This window comes from Octopus sinensis, linkage group LG7 (genome assembly GCF_006345805.1).
Source record: "Octopus sinensis linkage group LG7, ASM634580v1, whole genome shotgun sequence".
Taxonomy (NCBI): Eukaryota; Metazoa; Mollusca; class Cephalopoda; order Octopoda; family Octopodidae; genus Octopus; species Octopus sinensis.
The window spans coordinates 4,601,759-4,624,258 of record NC_043003.1 but is presented as its reverse complement, the minus strand read 5'-3'; the positions used below and the strand labels follow the sequence as shown (position 1 = coordinate 4,624,258).

Here is a 22,500-nt window from a genome sequence, read left to right as displayed (position 1 = left end):
AATAAATTTTTAGAGAGTTATTTCCCTTATATATGCCAAAAATGCATTAAAAATGGAAAAAATTGATGGTAAATTTTTTTAGACGCGCGCTAATACCCAGAAGGGTTCGATATGAATCACGACTATAAGATACCCGGTTTTGGTTAAACTGCACCGCAAAATGTGGGAGTAGTTAGGAATCTAAATCGTAGGAGACAGACAGCACACAACCTTACTTTTATATATAAAGATCTAGCTGCAAGGAACGCGCTATATATGCAAACTGGTGTATTCAATTTCCTGATGAATTGACAAATAAGGCTTATAAGCCGTGTCTCTAGGAACTGTAACTATCAATAAAAAGACAGACTCGGTTGCCGATGAAATCCCAGCAGAGGATTGAAACAATTCCGGTTGCTATTTATTTATTTTTTATTTAATCAGTTATTTCTTTATTGCCTACAAAGATATTTCATACAAAGGGAAAACGTTTAAATTTCTCAGTACACGAAGTTTTGGATAAAAATCTGCTGGAATAATAGGGGAGAAGTAATGAAGTAATGAAACAGCTTTCTGTTAACACGCCAATAATTTAATATAAGCACACACTATACACACACACATAGATATACACATACATATACACATACATACATACATGCATACATACATACATACATACATACATACATACATACATACATACATACATACATACATACATACATACATACAAACATGTGTGCGTGTGAGTATGTTTGTATTTATGTAAGTGCGTATAAATGTACGTGCATATATGAATGGTAGACCAGAAATATAACCATCTTCATGTATGTATATTTAGCATTCATCCATATATGAGATGTACGTACGATTATGCACCTGTTTAACGGTGTGTGTATGTGTGCATATGTGTCTGAGTTATACATATATATGTGTGCAAGTGTGTATGTGTGAGTGTGTGCGTGCGTGTATGTGCGTGCGTAAATGTGAGTGGGTACATTTGAAGAATACAGCTATAGTATACTATGTCTTTGGAAAATACTACTAAACATTCTTATCTTAAATTTCTTTTTCATCAGTTCAAAAAATAAAGAAAGAAAATGTTTGTATGTATGTATGTATGTATGTGTATGTATGTATGTATGTATGTATGTATGTATGTATGTATGTATGTATGTATGTATGTGTATGTATGTATGTATGTATGTATGTATGTATGTATGTATGTATGTATGTATGTGAGTGTATGTATGTATGTATGTATGTATGTATGTGTATGTATGTATGTATGTATGTGTCTATGAATTTTCTTGATCGATTCCGTGATACCAATTTCGGTAAATATGAATTAAAGAGTTCTTTGTATTTTGTTCTTGAAGTCATATAGGTGCATATTGGAGCATAAGCTCTGTATCAACTTACCCTAATCTAGCCTCACTCATCTCTCCCGATCGATATGTGTGTCACGATGGACGTCTCTTACTAAGACACGCTGGTGTACTTCAACTTGCCAAACTACACTTCTATTTTGTTGTATTCGCCTCCAATGAGCATAGCAACAACGAATACATTGAAAGAAACTTCTAACTTGTCGACTGACATGCTAGAAATAACACCTAAATCTCCTTCAGCTTACATCTTACCATCTTAAAATCGAGTAAGCTACATTAGATAATGTAGTCTATTTTCTCGAAGAGCCTGTTGTTTATATTTATTGCCTATTAATCGCCAGGAACGCAACTCACAAAAGCTTTCCTTCTTTTTGAATAAAGTTGCTTCTTCTTCTCATATCATGAGGAAACATAGTTAAGTAACTTGCCTAACCTTCCACATTTCTGGACGATTTAACAACAACTTGCTTTATCACCAAACTCTACTTCCATATACACCACATCACTATAAATTGTGTAACCGTGTCTTTTTACCGTACAAGTATTCTGGCAGCGCCATTTTGCCAATATAGAAATGGTCTCTTTCAATGCTAAAACAACCGCCTGGTCTTCTTCAAGATTACAACCCGCTTTTGAGGATTCCAATACTTCAAGTCCGCTTCAAACCATCTTTGATTTCAGGCATTCAAGAATCGTCAAATATTTGTTGTTTTTGTTGTTGTTGCAATTGATACCAATTCCGTTGTAATTAATCACACGCCAGATATCTCTCTCACACTCTTTCATCTCCAATTTGTCGCTACATTCACACAGAATCTTTATCTTTCCATCTTTTTCAGCGCTTTTTTCTTTTATTTTACTCTTTTTACAGCCATTGCTCGTTTTGCTTTCAGCAACAACAACAGTGGAGGCGCAATGGCCCAGTGGTTAGGGTAGCGGACTCGCGGTCAGAGGATCGCGGTTTCAATTCCCAGACCGGGCGTTGTGTGTGTTTATTGAGCGAAAACACCTAAAGTTCTACGAGGCTCCGGCAGGGGATGGGGGTGGCGACCCCTGTTGTTATCTTTCGATCCAACTTTCTCTCACTCTTTCTTCCTGTTTCTTGTCCCCGACTTCCTACGCAACCGCTGAGCCTGGATGCGCATTCATCCATCCGTCGATGCTCTCGGTGTCGGGGGTTGACCTGCTTTCTCTTCTGCGGATCTTACGAATAGCAAAGGACCACGTTTCGGACTTCTCCCACAGCGACAGCACAGCAACAGTAGTAGTATCAGTAGTAGTAAATCCCTCGCAGTTATCAACGCCGTTATTGAGTACTACTATGAACTCTTCGTTCTATACATCCAATTCAACCGGTCCATCATCTGCTACTCTCTGCGGTTTATCCATGGATGTTTGCGCCAAATTTTACCGCTGATTGCTGAATTAAATTATCGTTATTTTTTTGTTGTTGTTGTTTTTTGTGGGCAGGGTGGGGGGTTTCTACGATATTTCTATTTTGACAAATTGTCAGGTATAAAAGCAGCGTGACCTATATGTTTTAGGTGAATCAAATGTAACAAAAATATGTGGCTTCGCGTTGGTTTAGATATGACTTCTAACACAAGGTCACAGATCTGGGTGAGGGTGACTCAAATATATCCAGCCCAGTACTTTATTAATCGACCTTTGAGGGACAGAAGATGACATTGATGTCGATGGATTTGAATTCGAAACGTAAATGACTAAAACGAATGCCTCTTGGTGTTTTATTCTGAGATCAAACCCAGCTGTCTCAGGACAAAGAATTCTCCCGTTCTGCTGCCGTTTATAGCTGATATCTGTCAAGAGGTCACCAAAAGAGTCTGGCATATAAATATAAAATTCGTAGGGCAGACCATACAAACCACGTGATCTTACCCGCCACTCGGCAACCAATCATCTTCAAAGGCTTGTAAGAAAATATTGCAAATCATTTAGTCCGCCCTCTACCAATTCTAATCACTGCGCAAATAATAATAATACTAATACTAATACTAATAATAATAATAATAATAACAATAACAATAATAATAATAATAATGCTGGGAACGGCTAGGATTTTGAGATTTGTACTTGGATGTTGAATGTCCCCTACGATAATTAACGACCAGGTATCAAAGAATATAATGTGCAGGAAGAAACCCTGTGAGACCTCTGACGGTAGGCTGCTGTCCGCTCTCGCAGAATCTACCAGAACAAACATGACCGAGCGTTCTGAGAAGTAAAGTAATAATAATAATGATAATAATAATCCTTTCTACGATAGGCCTGAGATTTTAGGGAGTGGGTGAGTCGATTACATCGACCCCAGTGTCCAACTGGTACTTATTATATCAAGCCGGAAAGAATGAAAGGCAAGGTCAACCTCAGTGGAATTTGAAGCCCGAAGGTAAAGACGCACGAAATACGGCTCAGCATTTAATCCGGCGTGCTAACAATTCTGCCACTTCGCCACTTTAGTAATAATAATAATAATAATAATAATAGTAATAATGATAATAATTATAATAATAATAATAGTAGTGGTAGTAGTAGTAATAATAATGATAATGATAATAATAGATAGCGGTAATATTAATGTTAATAAGATGAAAGTTGGTATTTATATTTTTTATTTATTTTTTTTTTATAGATATTTTAAAAGTAAATGACCTCCAAGAATCCGGGTTGCCAGCTTCGGATGAAGGTTGGTAGACAATATTTGTATTATTTTCTTCTCTTTGCACCTTGCACCCATTCGTTTATCGAGCACTCTCATCCAAAACTCTGAATAATATCGTAGATAATTCCTAAGGCACTAACTTTGCTAATACCTTAAATATAAACTATGCTAATTAATATTTTAATTACAATAATTAAATATAATTGTTTCTAGTTTAGTCACAAGGCTAGCAATTTCATCGACCTCAGCACATGACTGGTACTTTATTTGTTCTGACTCGAGGGAACAAAAAGCAAAATTAACCTCGGCGGGATTTGAACTTATAACGTTAAGAGCCGGAGGTCAGTTGCAGGTCACTGTTCCTTCAAATCCAGTGTCTTTAATAAAGATAATAATCTTTTACATCATAGGCATCTGACCTGAAATTTTGTAAGGAAGGATCTAGTCGATTGCATCAAACCCAGTGCTCAACAGATACTTATTTCGTCGACCCTGAAAGAATGGAACTTAAAGAGTCGACTTAAAGACGGACGGAATGCTGCTAAGCCTTTTGTCCGGCGTGCTAATATAACGAAATAGAGAAAATATGTTTGATTGTTGGTATGGCTGCTTTTTTATATGTGGAATATATATATATATATATATACCGGAATAAACACATAAATGTGAAACAAGGTGGAAAAAAGAGTACTCAAATACCAGTGGTAGAGTAATATGCTTTATCTAAAGCAGCAGAAAATTCAACAAAACCTGTCACTCTGAGTTTCACGTTCCCGTTCGTCGGGAACGTGAAACTCAGAGTAACAGGTTTTGTTGAATTTTCTGCTGCTTTAGATAAAGTGTATATATATATATATATATAATATATATATATATATATATATATATATTTCGTTTATGGATTCGGTTTCCGAAATTCTTTATGTGAATTCGTGTGTTGAAGTATATTCTGTTGTGTCAGGGGAGAGTCATTCTCTTTTAGTGCCTTATAATTTAACACATCAGCAGTAAAATTTCCACTTATTTCTAAATTTAGGAAAATTAAAATATGAAATAAGTGGAAATTTTACCGGTGAGTGTGTTAAATTATAAGGCACAAAAAGACACAACAGTATATATATATATATATATATATATATATATATATATATATATATATATTATATATATATATATATATATATATGTTGTTGTTGTTGTGGTGGTGGTGGTGGTGGTGGTGGTGGTGGTGGTGATGGTGGTAGTGGTGGTGGTGTGGTGGTGGTGGTGGTGGTGGTGGTGGTGGTGGTGGTGGTGGTGGTTGTTTAGCTGTTAAAGTTGTTGGGTGTAACGCTGCCGCTCCTGTTGCTGTTGCTGCTACTGCTGCTGTTGCGGCGGCTGGTGATGATGATGATGGCGTGGGTGCAACTGTGTAGTAATAGTAGTAGTAGTAGTTTTTGTAGTAGTAAGAGAGGAGAACGAGAGTTGAAGAAGGAGAGCAAAGAGGGCGATAATAACATACACGACGATGACGACGATGAAAATGGGAATGATGACGACCATGGTGATGAAGACAGCGAAGACGACGACGGTAGTGGTGGGGAAGATGTCGATGATGATGATGATGACCATGATGAGGAAGACGGCGAAGACGGTGGTGGTGGTGGTGGTTTTGGTGGTGGTTTTGGTGGTAGTTTTGGTGGTGGTTTTGGTGGTAGTTTTGGTGGTGGTGGTGGTGTTGGTGGTGGTTGTGGTGGTGGTTGTGGTGGTGGCGGTGGTGGTTTTGGTGGTGGTATTGGTGGTGGTGAAGATGTCGATGATGATGATGATGATGAAGACGGCGAAGACGACGGTGGTGGTGGTGGTAGTGGTGGTGGTGCTAGTGGTGGTGGTGGTGAAGATGTCGATGATGTCGATGATGATGATGACGACGACGACGACGATCATGCTTCATAGCGCTGACGGTAAAGTGATGTCTATGGGTGTTGATGCTTCTCTTTGCGGTGTTAATGCTTTTATGGTTATTTGTATTCTTCAGTTGTCTTGCTATTTGGTTAGAATTAGCAATGATGATAGAGAAGATTCCACCAAACTGTAAGGTCACCATTTTCATAGCTTCCATAACATGGTAGTAGCTTTGATGGAATTGCAACGATGAAGACTTCGCCTTCTTCTGTTAAACTTGTCAGATTCTCTTAGCAAATGGTAACTTTTGAATATTTATTGTGTGATTCTCCATAATTGTCTTTCTGAGTCACATGGCCCCTGGCACACACAAAGATGCGTAGGCAGAGAGAGAGAGACGAACACACGGAATATATACGGCCACATATACACACTTATAACGAAGCACATGAACACACATACGCATATACACACTAATGCACACATACGCACACAGATACACACAGATAAATACATGTAGATAGATTTGTATGTATATATATAATGATAATTATGTATGAGTATGTGTGTGTATGTATATATATGTGTATGTATGTGTGTATCTATCTATCTATATATATATATATATGCATACACATATATCTACATACACCCACATCTACATACACACACACTCGTACATATTTATGTACATACATACATACATATATATGTATATACATACACATATATACATACACACATATATATATACGTACATACATATCTACATACACACACACTCGTACATATTTATGTACGTACATACATACATTTATATGTACATACATACATACATATATATACATACACACATATATATATGTACATACCTATATTTACATACATACATACATACATACACACACACATATACATACGTGTTAATGTCACTCGTACCATTTTACAGATTACCTTAAGCAATATTCAAGGAATATTCACCACACAATATTCCGAAGACCGTTAGAACTGGTCACAAGATTCTCTCGAGGCATCGGTCATGAGAAATGTTCATATTTAGCAAACAATCAACGAAAGATTATTGAACAGACGACGAGTTTCGATATCAGTCTTATCTTTTATCCTTTACTTCTTTCATTCGTACTGGGCCATACTGGGGCACCACCTTGAAGAATGAATCGACCCCGGGGCTTTTTCATTTTTATTTTTAAGCCTGGTACTTATTCTGTCGATCTTTCTTTAACTGAACCGCTAAGTCATGGAGACATAATCCCACCAACACCATTTGCCAAGCAGATGACTACTAGAGATGAGCGAGGTTGGGGAGTGGAGTTAAACCGTAACCAGGAATACAGTAAACATTGACGTTAAGCACCAGATCAGGTCTGATGCTCGCAGACGCATGCTTAAAGGGATTCTCGCCGTGACAACCCAGTCTTTTTGTGAAAGCCTAGGACTACATTATCTAAGGTGCCGCCTCGTATTTTTTTTAATGGAAGTTTTGATTTCAAAGGGACTTCTACTGCTATTTTTATCAGAGCATTTTAATAGGTTCTCATTAACAGAAAGTTTGACTTTGTGATGGAATTTTGGTAACCAAAGGAAGGTTAATCGTCAGGAATTGTCAATAACTGTAAATGAAGACATGGGGAATATACAACAATAATTTTGATAGACCAAAGAACATTGGTCTCCAGGAATCATCACCATTATCAATCCCTGGATATTACTGGTTCAAGTCCTGAGAATACTCACAAGTCCGGTTATCCGGTTTCCATAGCGTATGAGTCACAACGTTCCACCCGAACAGAAAGGCCAAAAGATTTTAAAAGTGTGGGCATGAGTAATATACAATTAACAATTCTGTTAGCCAAACGAAGGTTGGTCTTCATCAATCGCCAACAGAGATTATAACCACAAACACGAGGAAAATACAAATAATTTTGGTAATCCAAGTGAAATTATTCATCATCGAGGGTCACCAATGGTATTTTAAGTGCAAACCTCACAATAATTGTTGATGTTAATAAATAAATAATCAAAATTTTCACTTAATCTTGCATATTTTAACTTTATCAAGCACGAGCTTAATAGGACCCGTCGCAGTTAATTATGGACGTCACAACTAATTGAGGTTGTCACAACTAATTAAAGACATCACGAACACTAAGACAGTTTTGAACATTTATTTTATGTGATTCTTCAGCAATTATTAGAGAGTTCGGTTTAAACTTTTAATCAGAGTTGAAGCACGGTTGGCATCGATGACATAACTCTCCTTCATTGGAATTATCCCCTTTAAAACTCAGTTCCTTGTTGCTGTCGTCGAATATCCGTAATTCGACTTGGATTTGATTTTATCAAAATGAACCCCATCCTATATTATTTTATCATTCTTTCGGGCACGGTCTATCTAGGACTACATTCTTCAATATGTTTTCCTAGTTGTCTTGCCCTGAGTCACTCCTTAGCCACAAGACGTATTATCTTCTATGTTCTAGCTATGACAATTCGATCGGTTTATTCAGCCACAGTGTATCCAGGACTACATTGTATGATGTGTTCCTTCTCGTCATTATCGTCAGAGACTGGGCAAAATATCGTTAAGAGTATCAACTTAAATATCTATTAACTTATGTATGTATGTGTGTATATGAGTGTGTGTATGTATGTATGTATGTGTGTGTATATATGTATGTATGTGTGTGTATATATGTGTGTGTATTTATGTGTATGTATGTGTGTGTATGTATGTATGTGTGTGTGTATGTATGTATGTTTGTATGTATGTGTATGTGTATGGCATTAAGCATTTTGTCCGAAACGCTAACAATTCAGCCATCTTGCCACGGAAAATGAAGAAGGTGAAGACAGTACCAACTATTGTTGGGTCCAAGGAACAAAATCAGAAGGCATCAAGAGGAATATAAAGGAAATTGGAAAAGAGTGCCCAGTAGAACTGTTACAAAGGTTTGCCTCCTTGGCACGGCCAGAATAATCAGGAAATTATTAGACAACTGAAAAGGGCAGACGGAATACCTATTTCTTTACTATCCACAAGGGTGCTAAACACAGAAGAGACGAACAAGGACAGGCACATGGATTAAGTCCATTATATCGACCCCAGTGCGTAACTGGTACTTAATATATCGACCCCGAAAGGATGGAAGGCAAAGTCGACCTCGGTGGAATTTGAACTCAGGTCGTAGCGGCAGACGAAATACCACTAAGTATTTCGCCCGGCCTGTTAACGATCCTGAGAGCGAAATGTATGTATACACGGTATACAAAATAAAGGAAGGGAAATGTACGTAGTATACAAAGGTTTAAAGTGAAAGAAGGCGAGGAGAGGATGATAGAGATGCAGCCCTCCGGATACAGGATGACCTCAAGGGATAATCGAAGAACTCCACTCACCGAGATTTTCCTGAAACCCTTGGAGCAGGTGCCCTCTCCGATTCAGAGTTCTACACTTAAGGAGATACAATTCACTCTTGCCATTTCTGCAACTTTCACCCACCTTTCTATAAACTCACTCGAGGACAGCACTTCCCTCTCCACTCTCAATTTCCTTTTAAATGAAACTCCAAGAAGTCAATGAGAATTCTACAAAACAAGAATGTAACTGTCCTCATGCCATTCAGCCTTGTCTGCTAGACAACCTCTTTCTCCACAGCCATCAGGAAAAGAACTGCCTTGCCTGTCCGATTAAAGGTGGGTGGTGGGGGCAATCATCACTAATTGACTCGGCCGATAGACAGATCTGTCCCGCTTATGACAGCAGCTGTTCGCCAAGTGAGCAAGGCCTGGACTGTGAACGAGTGCAGGGGAACGGTTCCCTCACTCTGCGTGCACCTCGGACAAGTCCGTCTAACCGCACATCCGTGCCCATATAGTTTATCTCAGACCGGTCGCGCGCCATCCCCACCCTTGTAGCACTGCCAGGCCAAGGACATCTGGAGATTATCCATGATATTTCCCGACCGGAATGTCCTCCGGAACAGACTGGTCAGTTCGGCGCCCAGAGTCTTCCAGAGAATGTCGCTGCACTTTCCCGCCACTAAATCCTTTATAAACTTCTAAATCGGAACATCCACCGATTCCATTGCCCGACTGGGGCTGCGAGAGCCTTACGACATTCTAGGTGCCAGGTGCCCACATCTCCCGGCACCTAAATAGTAACTTCTTTTAATTTAGGATTATGAGTCTACTAATTTACAGCATTGTTCTTATAACAGAGCACAAAATTATTATTGCTGTTGTTTCAGCAGAATTGTCGTTGTCATCATCATCATCATCGTCACCACCACCACCACCACCATCATCATCATCATCATCTAATGGTTTTTGTTCAGCGATTTTTGTGAGTCCATACAATAGACCTAGCAGTATTTCACTGGTTCTGTACTTTAACGACCCCGAAGAGATGAGAAGGCAAATAACCGAAACAAAATACCACAAGGCATTTTTTTTCCGACGCTCTACCGATTCTGCCAGCTTGCCAACAACGAAGATAATAATAATAATGCTTAAATCTGTTTCTATTTCTTGTGTATTGCAGCGGTTCGACTTGATTGTTGGGGCGGATGGGAAGAAGGCGACTATATTTACCTAGTGGCGGCACCTTCCGGCCAGAAACCACAGTATTGTATGGTGAGTTAACATTTCAATAGTTTTTTTTAGTACTTCCGGTGTTGCAGTGAGTCACGGATCAATAGGGCTCTCTTCGTCGTTTGGCCGGCCCTCCGTGTTTATGTGTGCTACAGGACTGGTGGAACGGGACTGACCTGGGGCTAAACTCTCACCCAGAACACTTCGACGATACCGTTTGAAGAATAGGATTTCTGTCATTATTTTCAGCCGATGCAGAAAAACCAGATTCACACAGAAATAGCTGCCTCCATATCTTCATTACAAACACACATACACACACACACACAGAGGTAAACCAAAGTACACACATTCATACACAAACATACATAGACAAATACAATCACACACACACACACCTCTCACATACTAATACACACATACTTGCATACGCATACACAAGCACAAACATACAAGCGCATACATACATATACTTACATATACATATACGCACATACACGCACCAACGCACAGACATACATACTTACACACCCATACAATGATACATATATATATATATATGCACAATATGCACCTACATAGACACATGCAACAGGCAAACATACACATGCATCATACATCACAAACACATAAACAAATACACACATACACACACGCACATGCATATATATGCACTTATACATATACCCACATAAACGCATACACACGCACATATACACATGCACACACTCATATGGACATGCATGCATACACATTGTACTAAGATGTCACCCCCCCCCAACATGTTTTACGCAACAAAAACAACTCAGATTTTTTTGCGGTCCCTAATAAAACTTATATAATATATAGTTTTGGTGGTGGTGGTCACGGAAGAGTATGAGGTGGGGATAGGTGAAATGTATGATTGCAACACTGCAGTCTGTATTATAAATGTGTGTAAGTTACAAGGTGCAATATGGTGCACAACTGTTGGGGAGGCACGGTGGGATAGTTGACATATTGTGGCGGTGGTGGTGCGTCACACCTGGTTGATTTCCTGAATTATGTGTTAGAGAAACTATTCAATCAAGTGTGACTAAAAAATAAAACGACAATAGTAACAGCAACAACAACTACAGCAGCAACAAGAGGCGCAATGGCCCAGTAGTTAGGGCAGCGTACTCGCGGTCGGAGGATTGCGGTTCCGATTCCCAGACCGGGTGTTGTGTGTGTTTATTGAGTGAAAACACCTAAAGCGCACGTGGCTCCGGCAGGGGGTGGTGGCGACCCCTGTTGTACTCTTCCGCTACAACTTTCTCTCACTCTTTCTTCCTGTTTCTTGTCCCCGACTTCCTACGCAACCGCTGAGCCTGGATGCGCATTCATCCATCCGTCGATGCTCTCGGTGTCGGGTGGTTGACCTGCTTTCTCTTCAGCGGGTCTTATGAATAGCAAAGAACCACGTTTCGGACTTCTCACACTACAGACGGAACGAAGACCGTTTCGCTCAACAAACAAACAAACAAACAGCAGCAACAACAACAACAAATAACGAGGGAGCTCCTACATGGTAGCTGGATCTGCTAGAAAAAGCAGCCAATTCTATTCGGACCTTATTGTTTTCTGGTCCATTTAGCCCCAGACTAAACAGACTGGATGGCCATGGATTTTAATCATAGGTTTAACTCATTCAAGATTGACCTGGGGTTAAATAACATGCAACAACATTCAGAAATATTTGTTTCCCCTTTAGGGCAATATGGCAAAACACTTGAATTGTTTTTGAAGGGGTGGAAATTAAGTCGATTACATCGACCCCAGTAGTTCACTGGTACGTGCTTTATCGAACACGAAAGAGATGAAGGACAGAATCGACCGCGGTGGAATTTGAACTCAGAACATGAAAGCGAAAGAAATTACAGCTAAGCATTTTGTCCGGCATTCTAACGATTCTGCCACTCGCCGCCAACATTCAGAAATATCGCTACACCACTAATTAACCATTAAAACAAACAAATACAACAACCACCGCCGCGGCCACCACCACCAGCGCCACCGCCAGTACCACCACCACCACCACTACCATCATCAACATCACCAACATCTCTATCGCATCTCTTTTTCATGAAGACTGTCACCATCACCAAACCAATCAATTTCCGTTCTGGTTCTATTGATTTCATTAACGTATAACTTCACGTCGCCTGACTCCCTTCTCTCCGCCCCTGTAGCCATCATCATCAACATCACCCCCACCACAACCACCTACTCTACCATCACAACACCCGCATACTCACTCGTCCCCCCAACTCGCCAACCTTTCCACCATCTTTATAATTATTTTATAGACTTCATTAATTAAAGAGTCAAGGATTTTTCGCAGCTTGCTTTTGTCTTTATTTTCCGTTTTTATGTATGTGTAACACACACACACACACACACACACACATTCACTGATGTGTGTGTGTGTGTTTGTAGAATGATAAATAGACATCCATACATTCATGAATTCATGCATACATATATACATACAAAAATACCCTCTTGTTGATGTTGAAATTCCGATGAAGGAACCTTGGATCTAGGTTAGAAACCGGTTCTTTCTCTATTGGAAAGAAATCTTGAAATAAAACTGAACAATAACATACATACACACACGTCAATATATTTTATGTATAAATGTTTATTTTCAATGTCAAGTTAAAATAAAAACTATTGAACATTAGATTCATATTTCTTTAACGATGGCTTGCCTATTTCTTCTGAATAAGTTCGGAAAGATTCGAACGCGGATATGCTAATCGTTGCAGTATTCCTCATTGGAAACCTCTTTTTTACGACGAGTGAAAGATTCCGGGACAGTAGCGCTTCGACATGTGACTCGTCAGCCATTTACACCCTGACCGATGAATTTAACAAAATAATGATAAATTATAATATTTATAAAACTTTTAGAAGAAGACGGTTGACAGTGCCTTCGAAGTTTTGGCCTACATTCGTCTCACTGCTCATTGATAACGTAGAGCACATCTGAAGAAAATCCTTTCGGCGGATTGGTGCGAAATCCCTGACAGACAGGTTTCATATTCAGCTCTACAGATGTGTCGTATCTTTTCTCTGTGTTTCCTGCCACTAATACAATTGTCTCTGCTCTTTAGATTTAACTAGATTCGTATCTCTTCCACCCAGTCACTCCTAACCTACTCGTCTTTCTTCCTCTCTCTCCACCCGTATTTTTTTTCCACACCTCATTTCATGTGGTAATCCTTATCTCCGCGATCTTCGCACCCCAAAACGTTGCTCTCTCTCTCTCTCTCTCTCTCTCTCTCTCTGGAATGACCTGCCTGCCCGTGTCATTAAGGTAATCTTTTCGCGGTGGTTTAAGTGGAACGTCAAATGTACCAAACTCATGAGCCTTTGGGGTGAAGGGAGTGTCTACGAACGCTCTGGGCACTGACCCTTCAACCAGACCAAAGAAGGAAAAAGAGGAGAAAAGGCTTGAGGCTTGGCTGGACATGTGTTTGTGTGTGTGTGTGTGTGTGTGTGTGTGTGTGTGTAATGAGGGAGAGCGAAGTGAAAGAAAAGTGTATTGATAATTATTCAGACATTGAAACATGATGAATGCAAGAAGCATGTATATATATATATATGCATATATATATATATATATATATATTATATATATATATAAACGCACACATACACGCACACACACACACACACACAACACACACACACACACACACACACACACACACAGAGATATATATATATGTATATATATATGTATGAGAGTAAAAGCAGGACATATTTGATTGTGCATATATATATAATTAGAGAGAGAGAGAGAGAGAGAGAGAGAGGAAGATGAACTGAAACACAGAGAAGGGGGGATGAAGAAAGAAATGTAGAGAGATATAAAGAAAAGCGAGGAGAGAGTTGGGGTGGGGCAGAGAGAGAGAGAGAGAAATAAAGAGCGAAGGAAACAGGCTGAGACATTGGTTTAAAAAATTGCAAAGCTTGCTGGGAAGAGAAAACACGTGCCACAACAAAATTAATTAGAGCTTAGCCAATCAGATGGCTGCGTCAATCTTCTCGCCGAACGACCACCACCATAAGTAATAGCTGACAATAAAATGATGGGTTGTCCACATTGGACTAACTTAATTATGAACCAAGGTGGCTTAAGTCAAATTATTTCTTACCGTTTTCATTGTTTGATAATGCCTCCAAGATCTGTCTCAGACATTTCGCCTTTCGCATTTGATTTAGATTTCTCCGTCTCTCTCACCCTCTCTCCCTCCCCCTCTCTATTACTCTGTATCTCCGCCTCTCTCCCAGTTTCTTTCTTTCCTTCTTTCTTTCTTTCTTTACTTCGATATTTTCTGATAGGCGTTTTTGTTATTTTTGTTGTCGTTGTTGTTGTTGGTGTAGATGGCGCTCTGGTTGTTTCATGTATTTCTATGTTGTTCTTTTCTGTAAATAACAATTCGTAACAAATGTCTTTAGATTCGGTACTTGAAGAAGGGAAAATGTGTGTGTGTGCGTATGTGTGCGTGTGTGTGTATGTATGGGTGTATATATGTGTGTATATGTATACACACACTCATGTATATTTATGAATACATATGTATGTACATATATACATATATATGCATACACGTCATGTGTGTGTCCTGCCTGTCATTTGTGTGTTGTTGTTGTTGTTGTTCCGGCACCGTATTTCGTCTTGCAGCCATAAAACACCGTCAACTATATTAAAGGTCTGTAGATTCATGCTGTGTTAGCAGTGCGATTCGATCATTTTTAAAGCGATCTCTATAGATTTTGTATTGAATTTAGAGCCTGCAGCGAAAGTTAAGAATTTCGTATACGAATACGTCTTTATAAATAATGCAATAGAATATAGAAAAATAGGTGTATATGCATATTTCAAGAGTTATTGCTCTTTCTCCGGCACCACATCCAACCCATTAATTCAATACATTGCTTAAATATCCACTTTCAATGTTGGCTCTAATTTCTATGGAATTGTAAATATAATTGAAAAGTGATTGAATCGCTCTGATAACACGAAAAGGAGGACACAGCATTGACCTACAAACCTTTGGCATTTTACTGTGGTTGCCAAACGAAATCAGTTTTCCCTACCAGCAATTGATGTAGATGTACCAGTTGCCAGGAACGTTTCTAATATGTAAGTTCGTCTATCCAACAGTGTTAACATCTCTAAATTTTGTAGCTATTTAAACGATGTTTTCGTGGATGGTTAATGAGTATGTATATATCTATATAAATATATATATATATATATATATATATATTATATATATATATATGTATATGTATATATATGTATGCATGTTTATGTATGTGTAAATATATGTGTGTACATAGATAGGTAGACAGATACATACATCCTTAAAATTCGATAGACACACAAGAAAAACACTGCACAATGAACAATTCATTACACACACATATATATATATATACACGCACATGTCTGTATGTGTATACATGTGTGTATGGTATCTCACCATAAGCAGAACTACTTATCTGTTATTGCGATCTCTAACGATATTCTAGTACGGAAGGTGTACAGTTTTGATTGATTTCATATTGAACGTAATATCGTCTTGAAGCTGTGAATGGGTGTGAGAGTGCATCTACGCGCATGTGTGGTGTGCAGTTGTGTTTGTGTGTATGACAAAGATTATGTACTCGTATATATGTGTATATATATATGTATATATACATACACACATATACACACACACACACACACACATATATATATATACACATATATACATATATATATTTACACATAGGCGCAGGAGTGGCTGTGTGGTAAGTAACTTGCTTACCAACCACATGGTTCCTGATTTAGTCCCACTGCGTGGCACCTTACGTCCCCGTAACTTAGCGGTTCGGCAAAAGGGACCGACAAAATAGGTACTAAGCTTACAAAGAATAAGTCCTGGGGTCGATTTGCTCGACTAAAGGCGGTACTCCAGCATGGCCACAGTCAAATGATTGGAACAAAAAAAATATGTGTGTGTGTGCGCGTGTATATATATATATATTATATATATATATGTGCGCAATTATACATACACATACACGTATGTATTGATATATATATACATATATGATGTGTGTTAGACCACATGAAACATAAAGTAGAAGGTCTTTTCTGGAAAGTATACCGAAATGATTTGGAGTAAACTGAAAAGCAAATCCAATATGAAAGATATCGTGCCTGAAGTCTCAAAATCTGACAAACTTTCTCTGACGTCCCCAGATGAGATTTCGAAGAGATTCGTGCATGTCTGAATGCTTATATTTATCCATCATCTGGACTCTAGAACCAGTGGAATACGATGGAGCAGCTAAAAACATCAACCAGCGTTGTTGTGACGGTTGACATTACTGCTGGTAATGCTGTTGCTACTGCTGCTGTTGTTGTTGTTGCTACTGTTGTTGTTGTTAATGGTTTGGAGGAATGGTAGTGGTCGAAGGTGTTTTCTTTTTCTTTTCACCTTTTCCAGATGGGTGATGCCCTGGGGAGAAAAGAGACCGTCTGATGGTTAGTGCAGGGAACGACTCACCTAAAGACAATACCTATTTCTTTATTACCCACAAGGGGCTAAACATAGAGGGGACAAACAAGGACAGACAAAGGGATTAAGTCGATTACATCGACCACAATTGCGTAACTGGTACTTAATTTATCGACCCCGAAAGGATGAAAGGCAAAGTCGACCTCGGCGGAATTTGAACTCAGAACGTAACGGCAGACGAAATACCGCTCAGCATTTCGCCCGTCGCGCTAACGTTTCTGCCAGCTCGCTGCCTTCATAAAGACAATACCGATGAACACGCACATGCACGCATGCGCTAACATATGCACATACGCTCAGCCACGCACATATACACTTATAAGTATCTATGCGCGTGTCTGTGTGCGTGTATGTGTGTATGTGTGTGTGTGTGCGTGTCTTTGTATATTGGTTGGGTTCTTTCGTTGTTAGTCGACTCTATTTCAGATACAGTAACTTACCCATCCCTGTTGTGCCATTCGCAGAACCAATTGCCAAGGCCTCTCTCCTCCATTCAACGATATGTCATGAAGGAAAGAGAAGTCAATACTTTCACCGTATTCATAAAACTGTAAGGAAAGTATGTTATTGGTTACCGATACATGTATATATATATATATACTAGCAGTATCGCCCGGCGTTGCTCAGGTTTGTAAGGGAAATAACTATAAAGCATTTTTAGAGAGTTATAGCCAAAAAGTATCAAAAAATTTGAAAAAAATGATGGTAAATTTTTTTTTAGTTAAAAAAGGTGGAGTTCCGTCCCCTAGACAGTTTGCAGTTTGTGTTTCTGATTCTCGACCCCATGTCGAATTTATCGATTTTTTTCAGAACTGGGGGAACTTTTCAAAATTTTCGCTGCGTTAGTTTTGAATTATGACATTGGGCTATGTGTGTGTCAAGTTTCATCAGAATCGGTTGAAAGCCGTGGTCAGGGTGAGGGTACAAGCAAACAGACACACAGAAAACGCACAGACAAACTGCCGTTTATATAGAGATATATATATATATATTTATATATATATCACCGTGATCACCGTGACCGACCAGGTCATCAGATGTTGTTACATATCGCTGGTCATAATGTGCTTGGCATTGTTTTAGCCTTCAAATGACGCCACCCCGCTGGCTAAGCGAGTAGGCCAACAGAAGAAAGAGTGAGAGAAAGTTGTGGCGAAAGAGTACAGCAAGGATCGCCACCACCCCATGCCGGAGCCTCGTGGAGCTTTAGGTGTTTTCGCTCAGTAAACACTCACAACGCTCGGTCTGAGAATCGAAACCGCGATCCTACGACCGCGAGGCCGCTGCCCTAACCACTAGGCCATTGCGCCTCCACACACACACACACATATATATATATATATATATATACATATATATATGTGTGTGTGTGTGTTTATCGAACCGCTAAGTCATTTTATCGATCACTAGCAGAGATACCCGGCGTTGCCCGAGTTACATACAATTGAAGAATTAGACTTTTCTGTTATATTTTCTCTAATGAACTGGAATATCTATGTTTCGAATTTCATCAAAATTGCAGATGAGGGTTATTTTCCTCTTTATACACCCCCCAAAAAATTGTAATCGTGCCACATGTATCCCATACTACTGATTTTATGCGCAGATTCCAAAATTCCAGTCTTATTGAACCTGTTAAAAAGATTTTGCTCCTGAAAAATGAAGGTCATGGAGCTCTAAAATGTTAGAGTTAAGGCCCCTGTTGGGGGTGGGCATCATAATGTCAACCAGAGAAGTTGAATTGTTGAGAATCTTTTTAACTTGTGTCTTATATCTATTGTTTGAATTTCTTTGAAATAAGAAATATATGTTTGTAAAAGAGAGCAAAGCTACAGGAAACCAAAAGACGAATGATCACAATAAGCAGTCAGTAACCCTACCCTAGTCGTTACCACTCCCAATGTAGGATTCCTCACCGTCCAGGTGACAGGCACAGCCGTAAGATTCATTACGAATCTATAGCAATTGGAAGGGCGTGACCCAACTGAAATCATCATTAACAACTGTGTGACGTCAGGGCTAATGGGTAATGAAAGTGTCACTTCTGGAGTTTGCAAATGACCACCATACTGATACGTAACTGGACAGAATAAATTTACAATCTATAAATGTCTCTGAATAACCAGTCAGTCATCTGGGAAGGCCTTGAAAAAAATGTTACCATCTGGGGACTATGTGTGACCCAGTGATACTAAAAAGACTGAAAGGAGGTCTGCAATCAAATAACTTTACTCAACACTGAATCAGTGGAGGCAAAGATGCCTCTCATTTACTTGACAATTTATGCAGCACATTGCAGAAATCACAATGTAAGTGTATGTCAAAGCAAACTCTTACACTGTTGTACCATTGAATTACAAATATTGCTCAACTTTTATGCTCGGGTAACCCTACAGTTTCCAAGAGCACAACTGTATTCGTTTTTGCTTACATAAAATGACAAAATTTTGGGTGTTAAGTCCCCATGGAGGGGTCTTTCTAACTGTAAGAAGATGACATTTTATAAATATTACTTCATTTGTGTCTAATATCTATGGTTAAAATTTCATCAACAGCAAAGATATATGAATTGTCATGGGGATTATGGCCCTTTTGCATAGAATATAATTTCCAAATGTCCTAAAAATCCATTCAGTACTTTTGACCTAGTTTTGGATCACGAAAGAAATTACTAAAATGTGGGAGTTAAGGCTCCCGTTAGGGTGTTATATATATATATATGTGTGTGTGTGTGTGTGTTTGTGTGTGTGTGTGTGTGTGTGTAGATAGATAGATAGATAGATAGATAGATAGATAGATAGATAGATAGATAGATAGATAGATAGATAGATAGATAGATATAGATATATACACACACATACAAAGATAAATTGATAGATACAACTGAGTGGGCAAATAAAAATATGAGACACAGCCTAGTGCATTTTTTATGTTGATAAGCCTGGCACTTATTCTATAAGTTTGTTTTTGTGAAATCAGAAAGTTATGTGGATGTAAATAAATGAACAGCAGTTGTGAAGCAGTGATGAGGGTAAAACACACAGACACACCCATACACTTACATATATACATACATATATATACGATTGATTTGATTCAGTTCCTGTCTACGAAATATATATTGTTGTTGGCATCCTTTTTGTCTCGGGAGACAATAGAGTTGCGCGTAAAATAATCTAGTCCGGCTTTTACATTTCATGTCCTAATACATCTCCTGCTGTGTCTGTATAGTCCTATCCTAGACAAACACTTCCTCTGGCAGATGCCGCAAATGTAGCGAAGACTTTGCCTGGCTGGTTGTAATATCGTAGTTTCTTGTTGACGTCTTTTCTTGTCTTTCCATTTCTCCTCTCTCTCTATGTCACTCGTTTTGTTCCCTCTTTTACGGTACGTCGCCAATCTCCACGGTTGCTGGCAACTGCTTCCCAGTTGGTAATATTGATATTGTAGGCATTCATGTCCCTTTTGCAAACATCCTTGTATCGTAAGAACAGTCTTCCCACAGACCTAGTGCCCCTAGCAAGCTCTCCGTAGAGTATGTCCTTGGGGATCCTGCCATCTTCCATACGGCTAACATGTCCAAGCCGTCTCATACGTCTTTGTGTGAGGAGTGCAAACATGCTTGGTATTCCTGCTTGCTTGAGGACATCTTTGTTGGGGACATGCCATTTGAAGCGAAGGATTTTCCGGAGGCAGCGCAGGTGAAAGATATTTAGGCGACGCTCTTGGCGTGTGTATGGCGTCCAAGTCTCACTTCCATACGGTAGAGTGCTAAGTACACATGCCTGGTAAATCTTCATTTTTGTGGTCATGGTCAGCTTATTTTTGTCCAATGCCCATTTGGAGAGTTGGGCCATCACAGCAGCCGCATTGCCAATGCGTATATTGAGCTCAGCATCAAGGGCTAGGTCGTAGGTAACGATAGAGCCAAGATAGGTACACTTCTCCACCTCATGTAGTCTGTCGTCTCCAATATGTATGTTTGGGATGTCTGATGTAGCCTGACCCATGATGTTAGTCTTCTTGAGGCTGATAACTAAGCCAAAGTCGCTACATGCTTGCTCAAAACAGTTGATGAACCTTCGTAGAGCTTCTTCTGTGTGTGATACCAGAGCGGCATCATCAGCAAATAGCATCTCCTTGATCAGGACGCTCCTGATTTTGGTCTTGGCACGCAGACGCGAGAGATTGAACAGTTTCCCGTCACTTCTACTGTGCAGAAACACTCCATCATCTGATGTCTCAAATGCATGTGACAGCAGCAGCGAGAATAAGATGCCAAATAATGTAGGAGCAAGAACACAACCTTGATTTACCCCGTTTTTTATTTGGAAGGCGGCTGATGTTAAACCATTGTGCTGTATGGTGCCTTGTATATCATCATGGAAAGATGTGATGATCCTCAGCAGATTTGGTGGACATCCGATTTTTTGGAGCAGGATGAAGAAGCCTTTTCTACTTACCAAGTCAAACGACTTTGTCCGATCAATGAAGGCCATATATAATGGCATTTTCTGCTCTCTGGACTTCTCCTGAAGTTGGCGTATGGAGAATATCATGTCAATAATTGATTTGCTTCTTCTAAAGCCACACTGCGATTCTGGATAAATCGAGAAGCAAGCAGTTGTAGCCTGGACAGGATAACGCGAGCAAAGGTCTTTCCAACAGTGCTTAGAAGAGATTTTCCACAGTAATTGTTACAATCACCACGGTCACCTTTGTTTTTGTAAAGCGTAATGATGTTAGCATTCCGCATATTCTGAGGGACCGTACCCTCTTCCCAGCACTGACACAAAAGTTCATGAATGTGCCGAAGCAGGATGGTGTTTTTGCCGGTTTTGATGATCTCTAAGGGGATACCGTCTTTTCCCGGAGCCTTGTTACTTGCTAGAGAGTCAATAGTCTTGGTGAGCTTTGTTATAGATGGCAGACTGTCAAGTTCGCACACGACTGGCAAGATCTTGACACCCTCGACTGCCGCCTCCGCTACCGAGGTCTCTCGTGAGTAGAGATCCTGGTAGTACTCCATCCATCTATCCATTTGCTTGCTTTGGTCCTTGATGAGATCTCCAGTTGTTGATTTCAGAGGGGCTGACTTGGTTGCGGATGGACCGAGGGCCTTCTTCAAACCGGCATACATCCCACGAGTGTTGCCACTGTCAGCAGCTGACTGGATACTCTGACAGATTTCCTGCCAATACCTATTTGCACAGCGTCTGGCAGTCAGTTGGGTTTTATTTCTTGCCTTTCTGAGTTCTTCGAGTGAATTTATAGAAGAATCACTCTTGTATTACATCAGAGCTGCACGCTTTGCTTCGATAACTGTTTCCAGCTCTGAGAGCCC

General features: G+C 39.5%; 1 protein-coding gene across 4 annotated transcripts in view; it reads left to right on the top strand.

The window, feature by feature from the left end:
* LOC115213946 overlaps window positions 1-22,500 on the top strand; it is a 1,060,743-nt gene that overhangs the window by 934,143 nt on the left and 104,100 nt on the right. For 3 of the 4 annotated variants that reach the window (XM_036504470.1, XM_036504468.1, XM_036504467.1), the window contains 2 exons: window positions 4,027-4,080; window positions 10,502-10,593. In XM_036504470.1, coding sequence (XP_036360363.1) covers window positions 4,027-4,080; window positions 10,502-10,593 — 146 coding nt within the window. The remainder of the gene's footprint in view (window positions 1-4,026; window positions 4,081-10,501; window positions 10,594-22,500) is intronic. The other variant, XM_036504469.1, reaches the window with a different exon arrangement.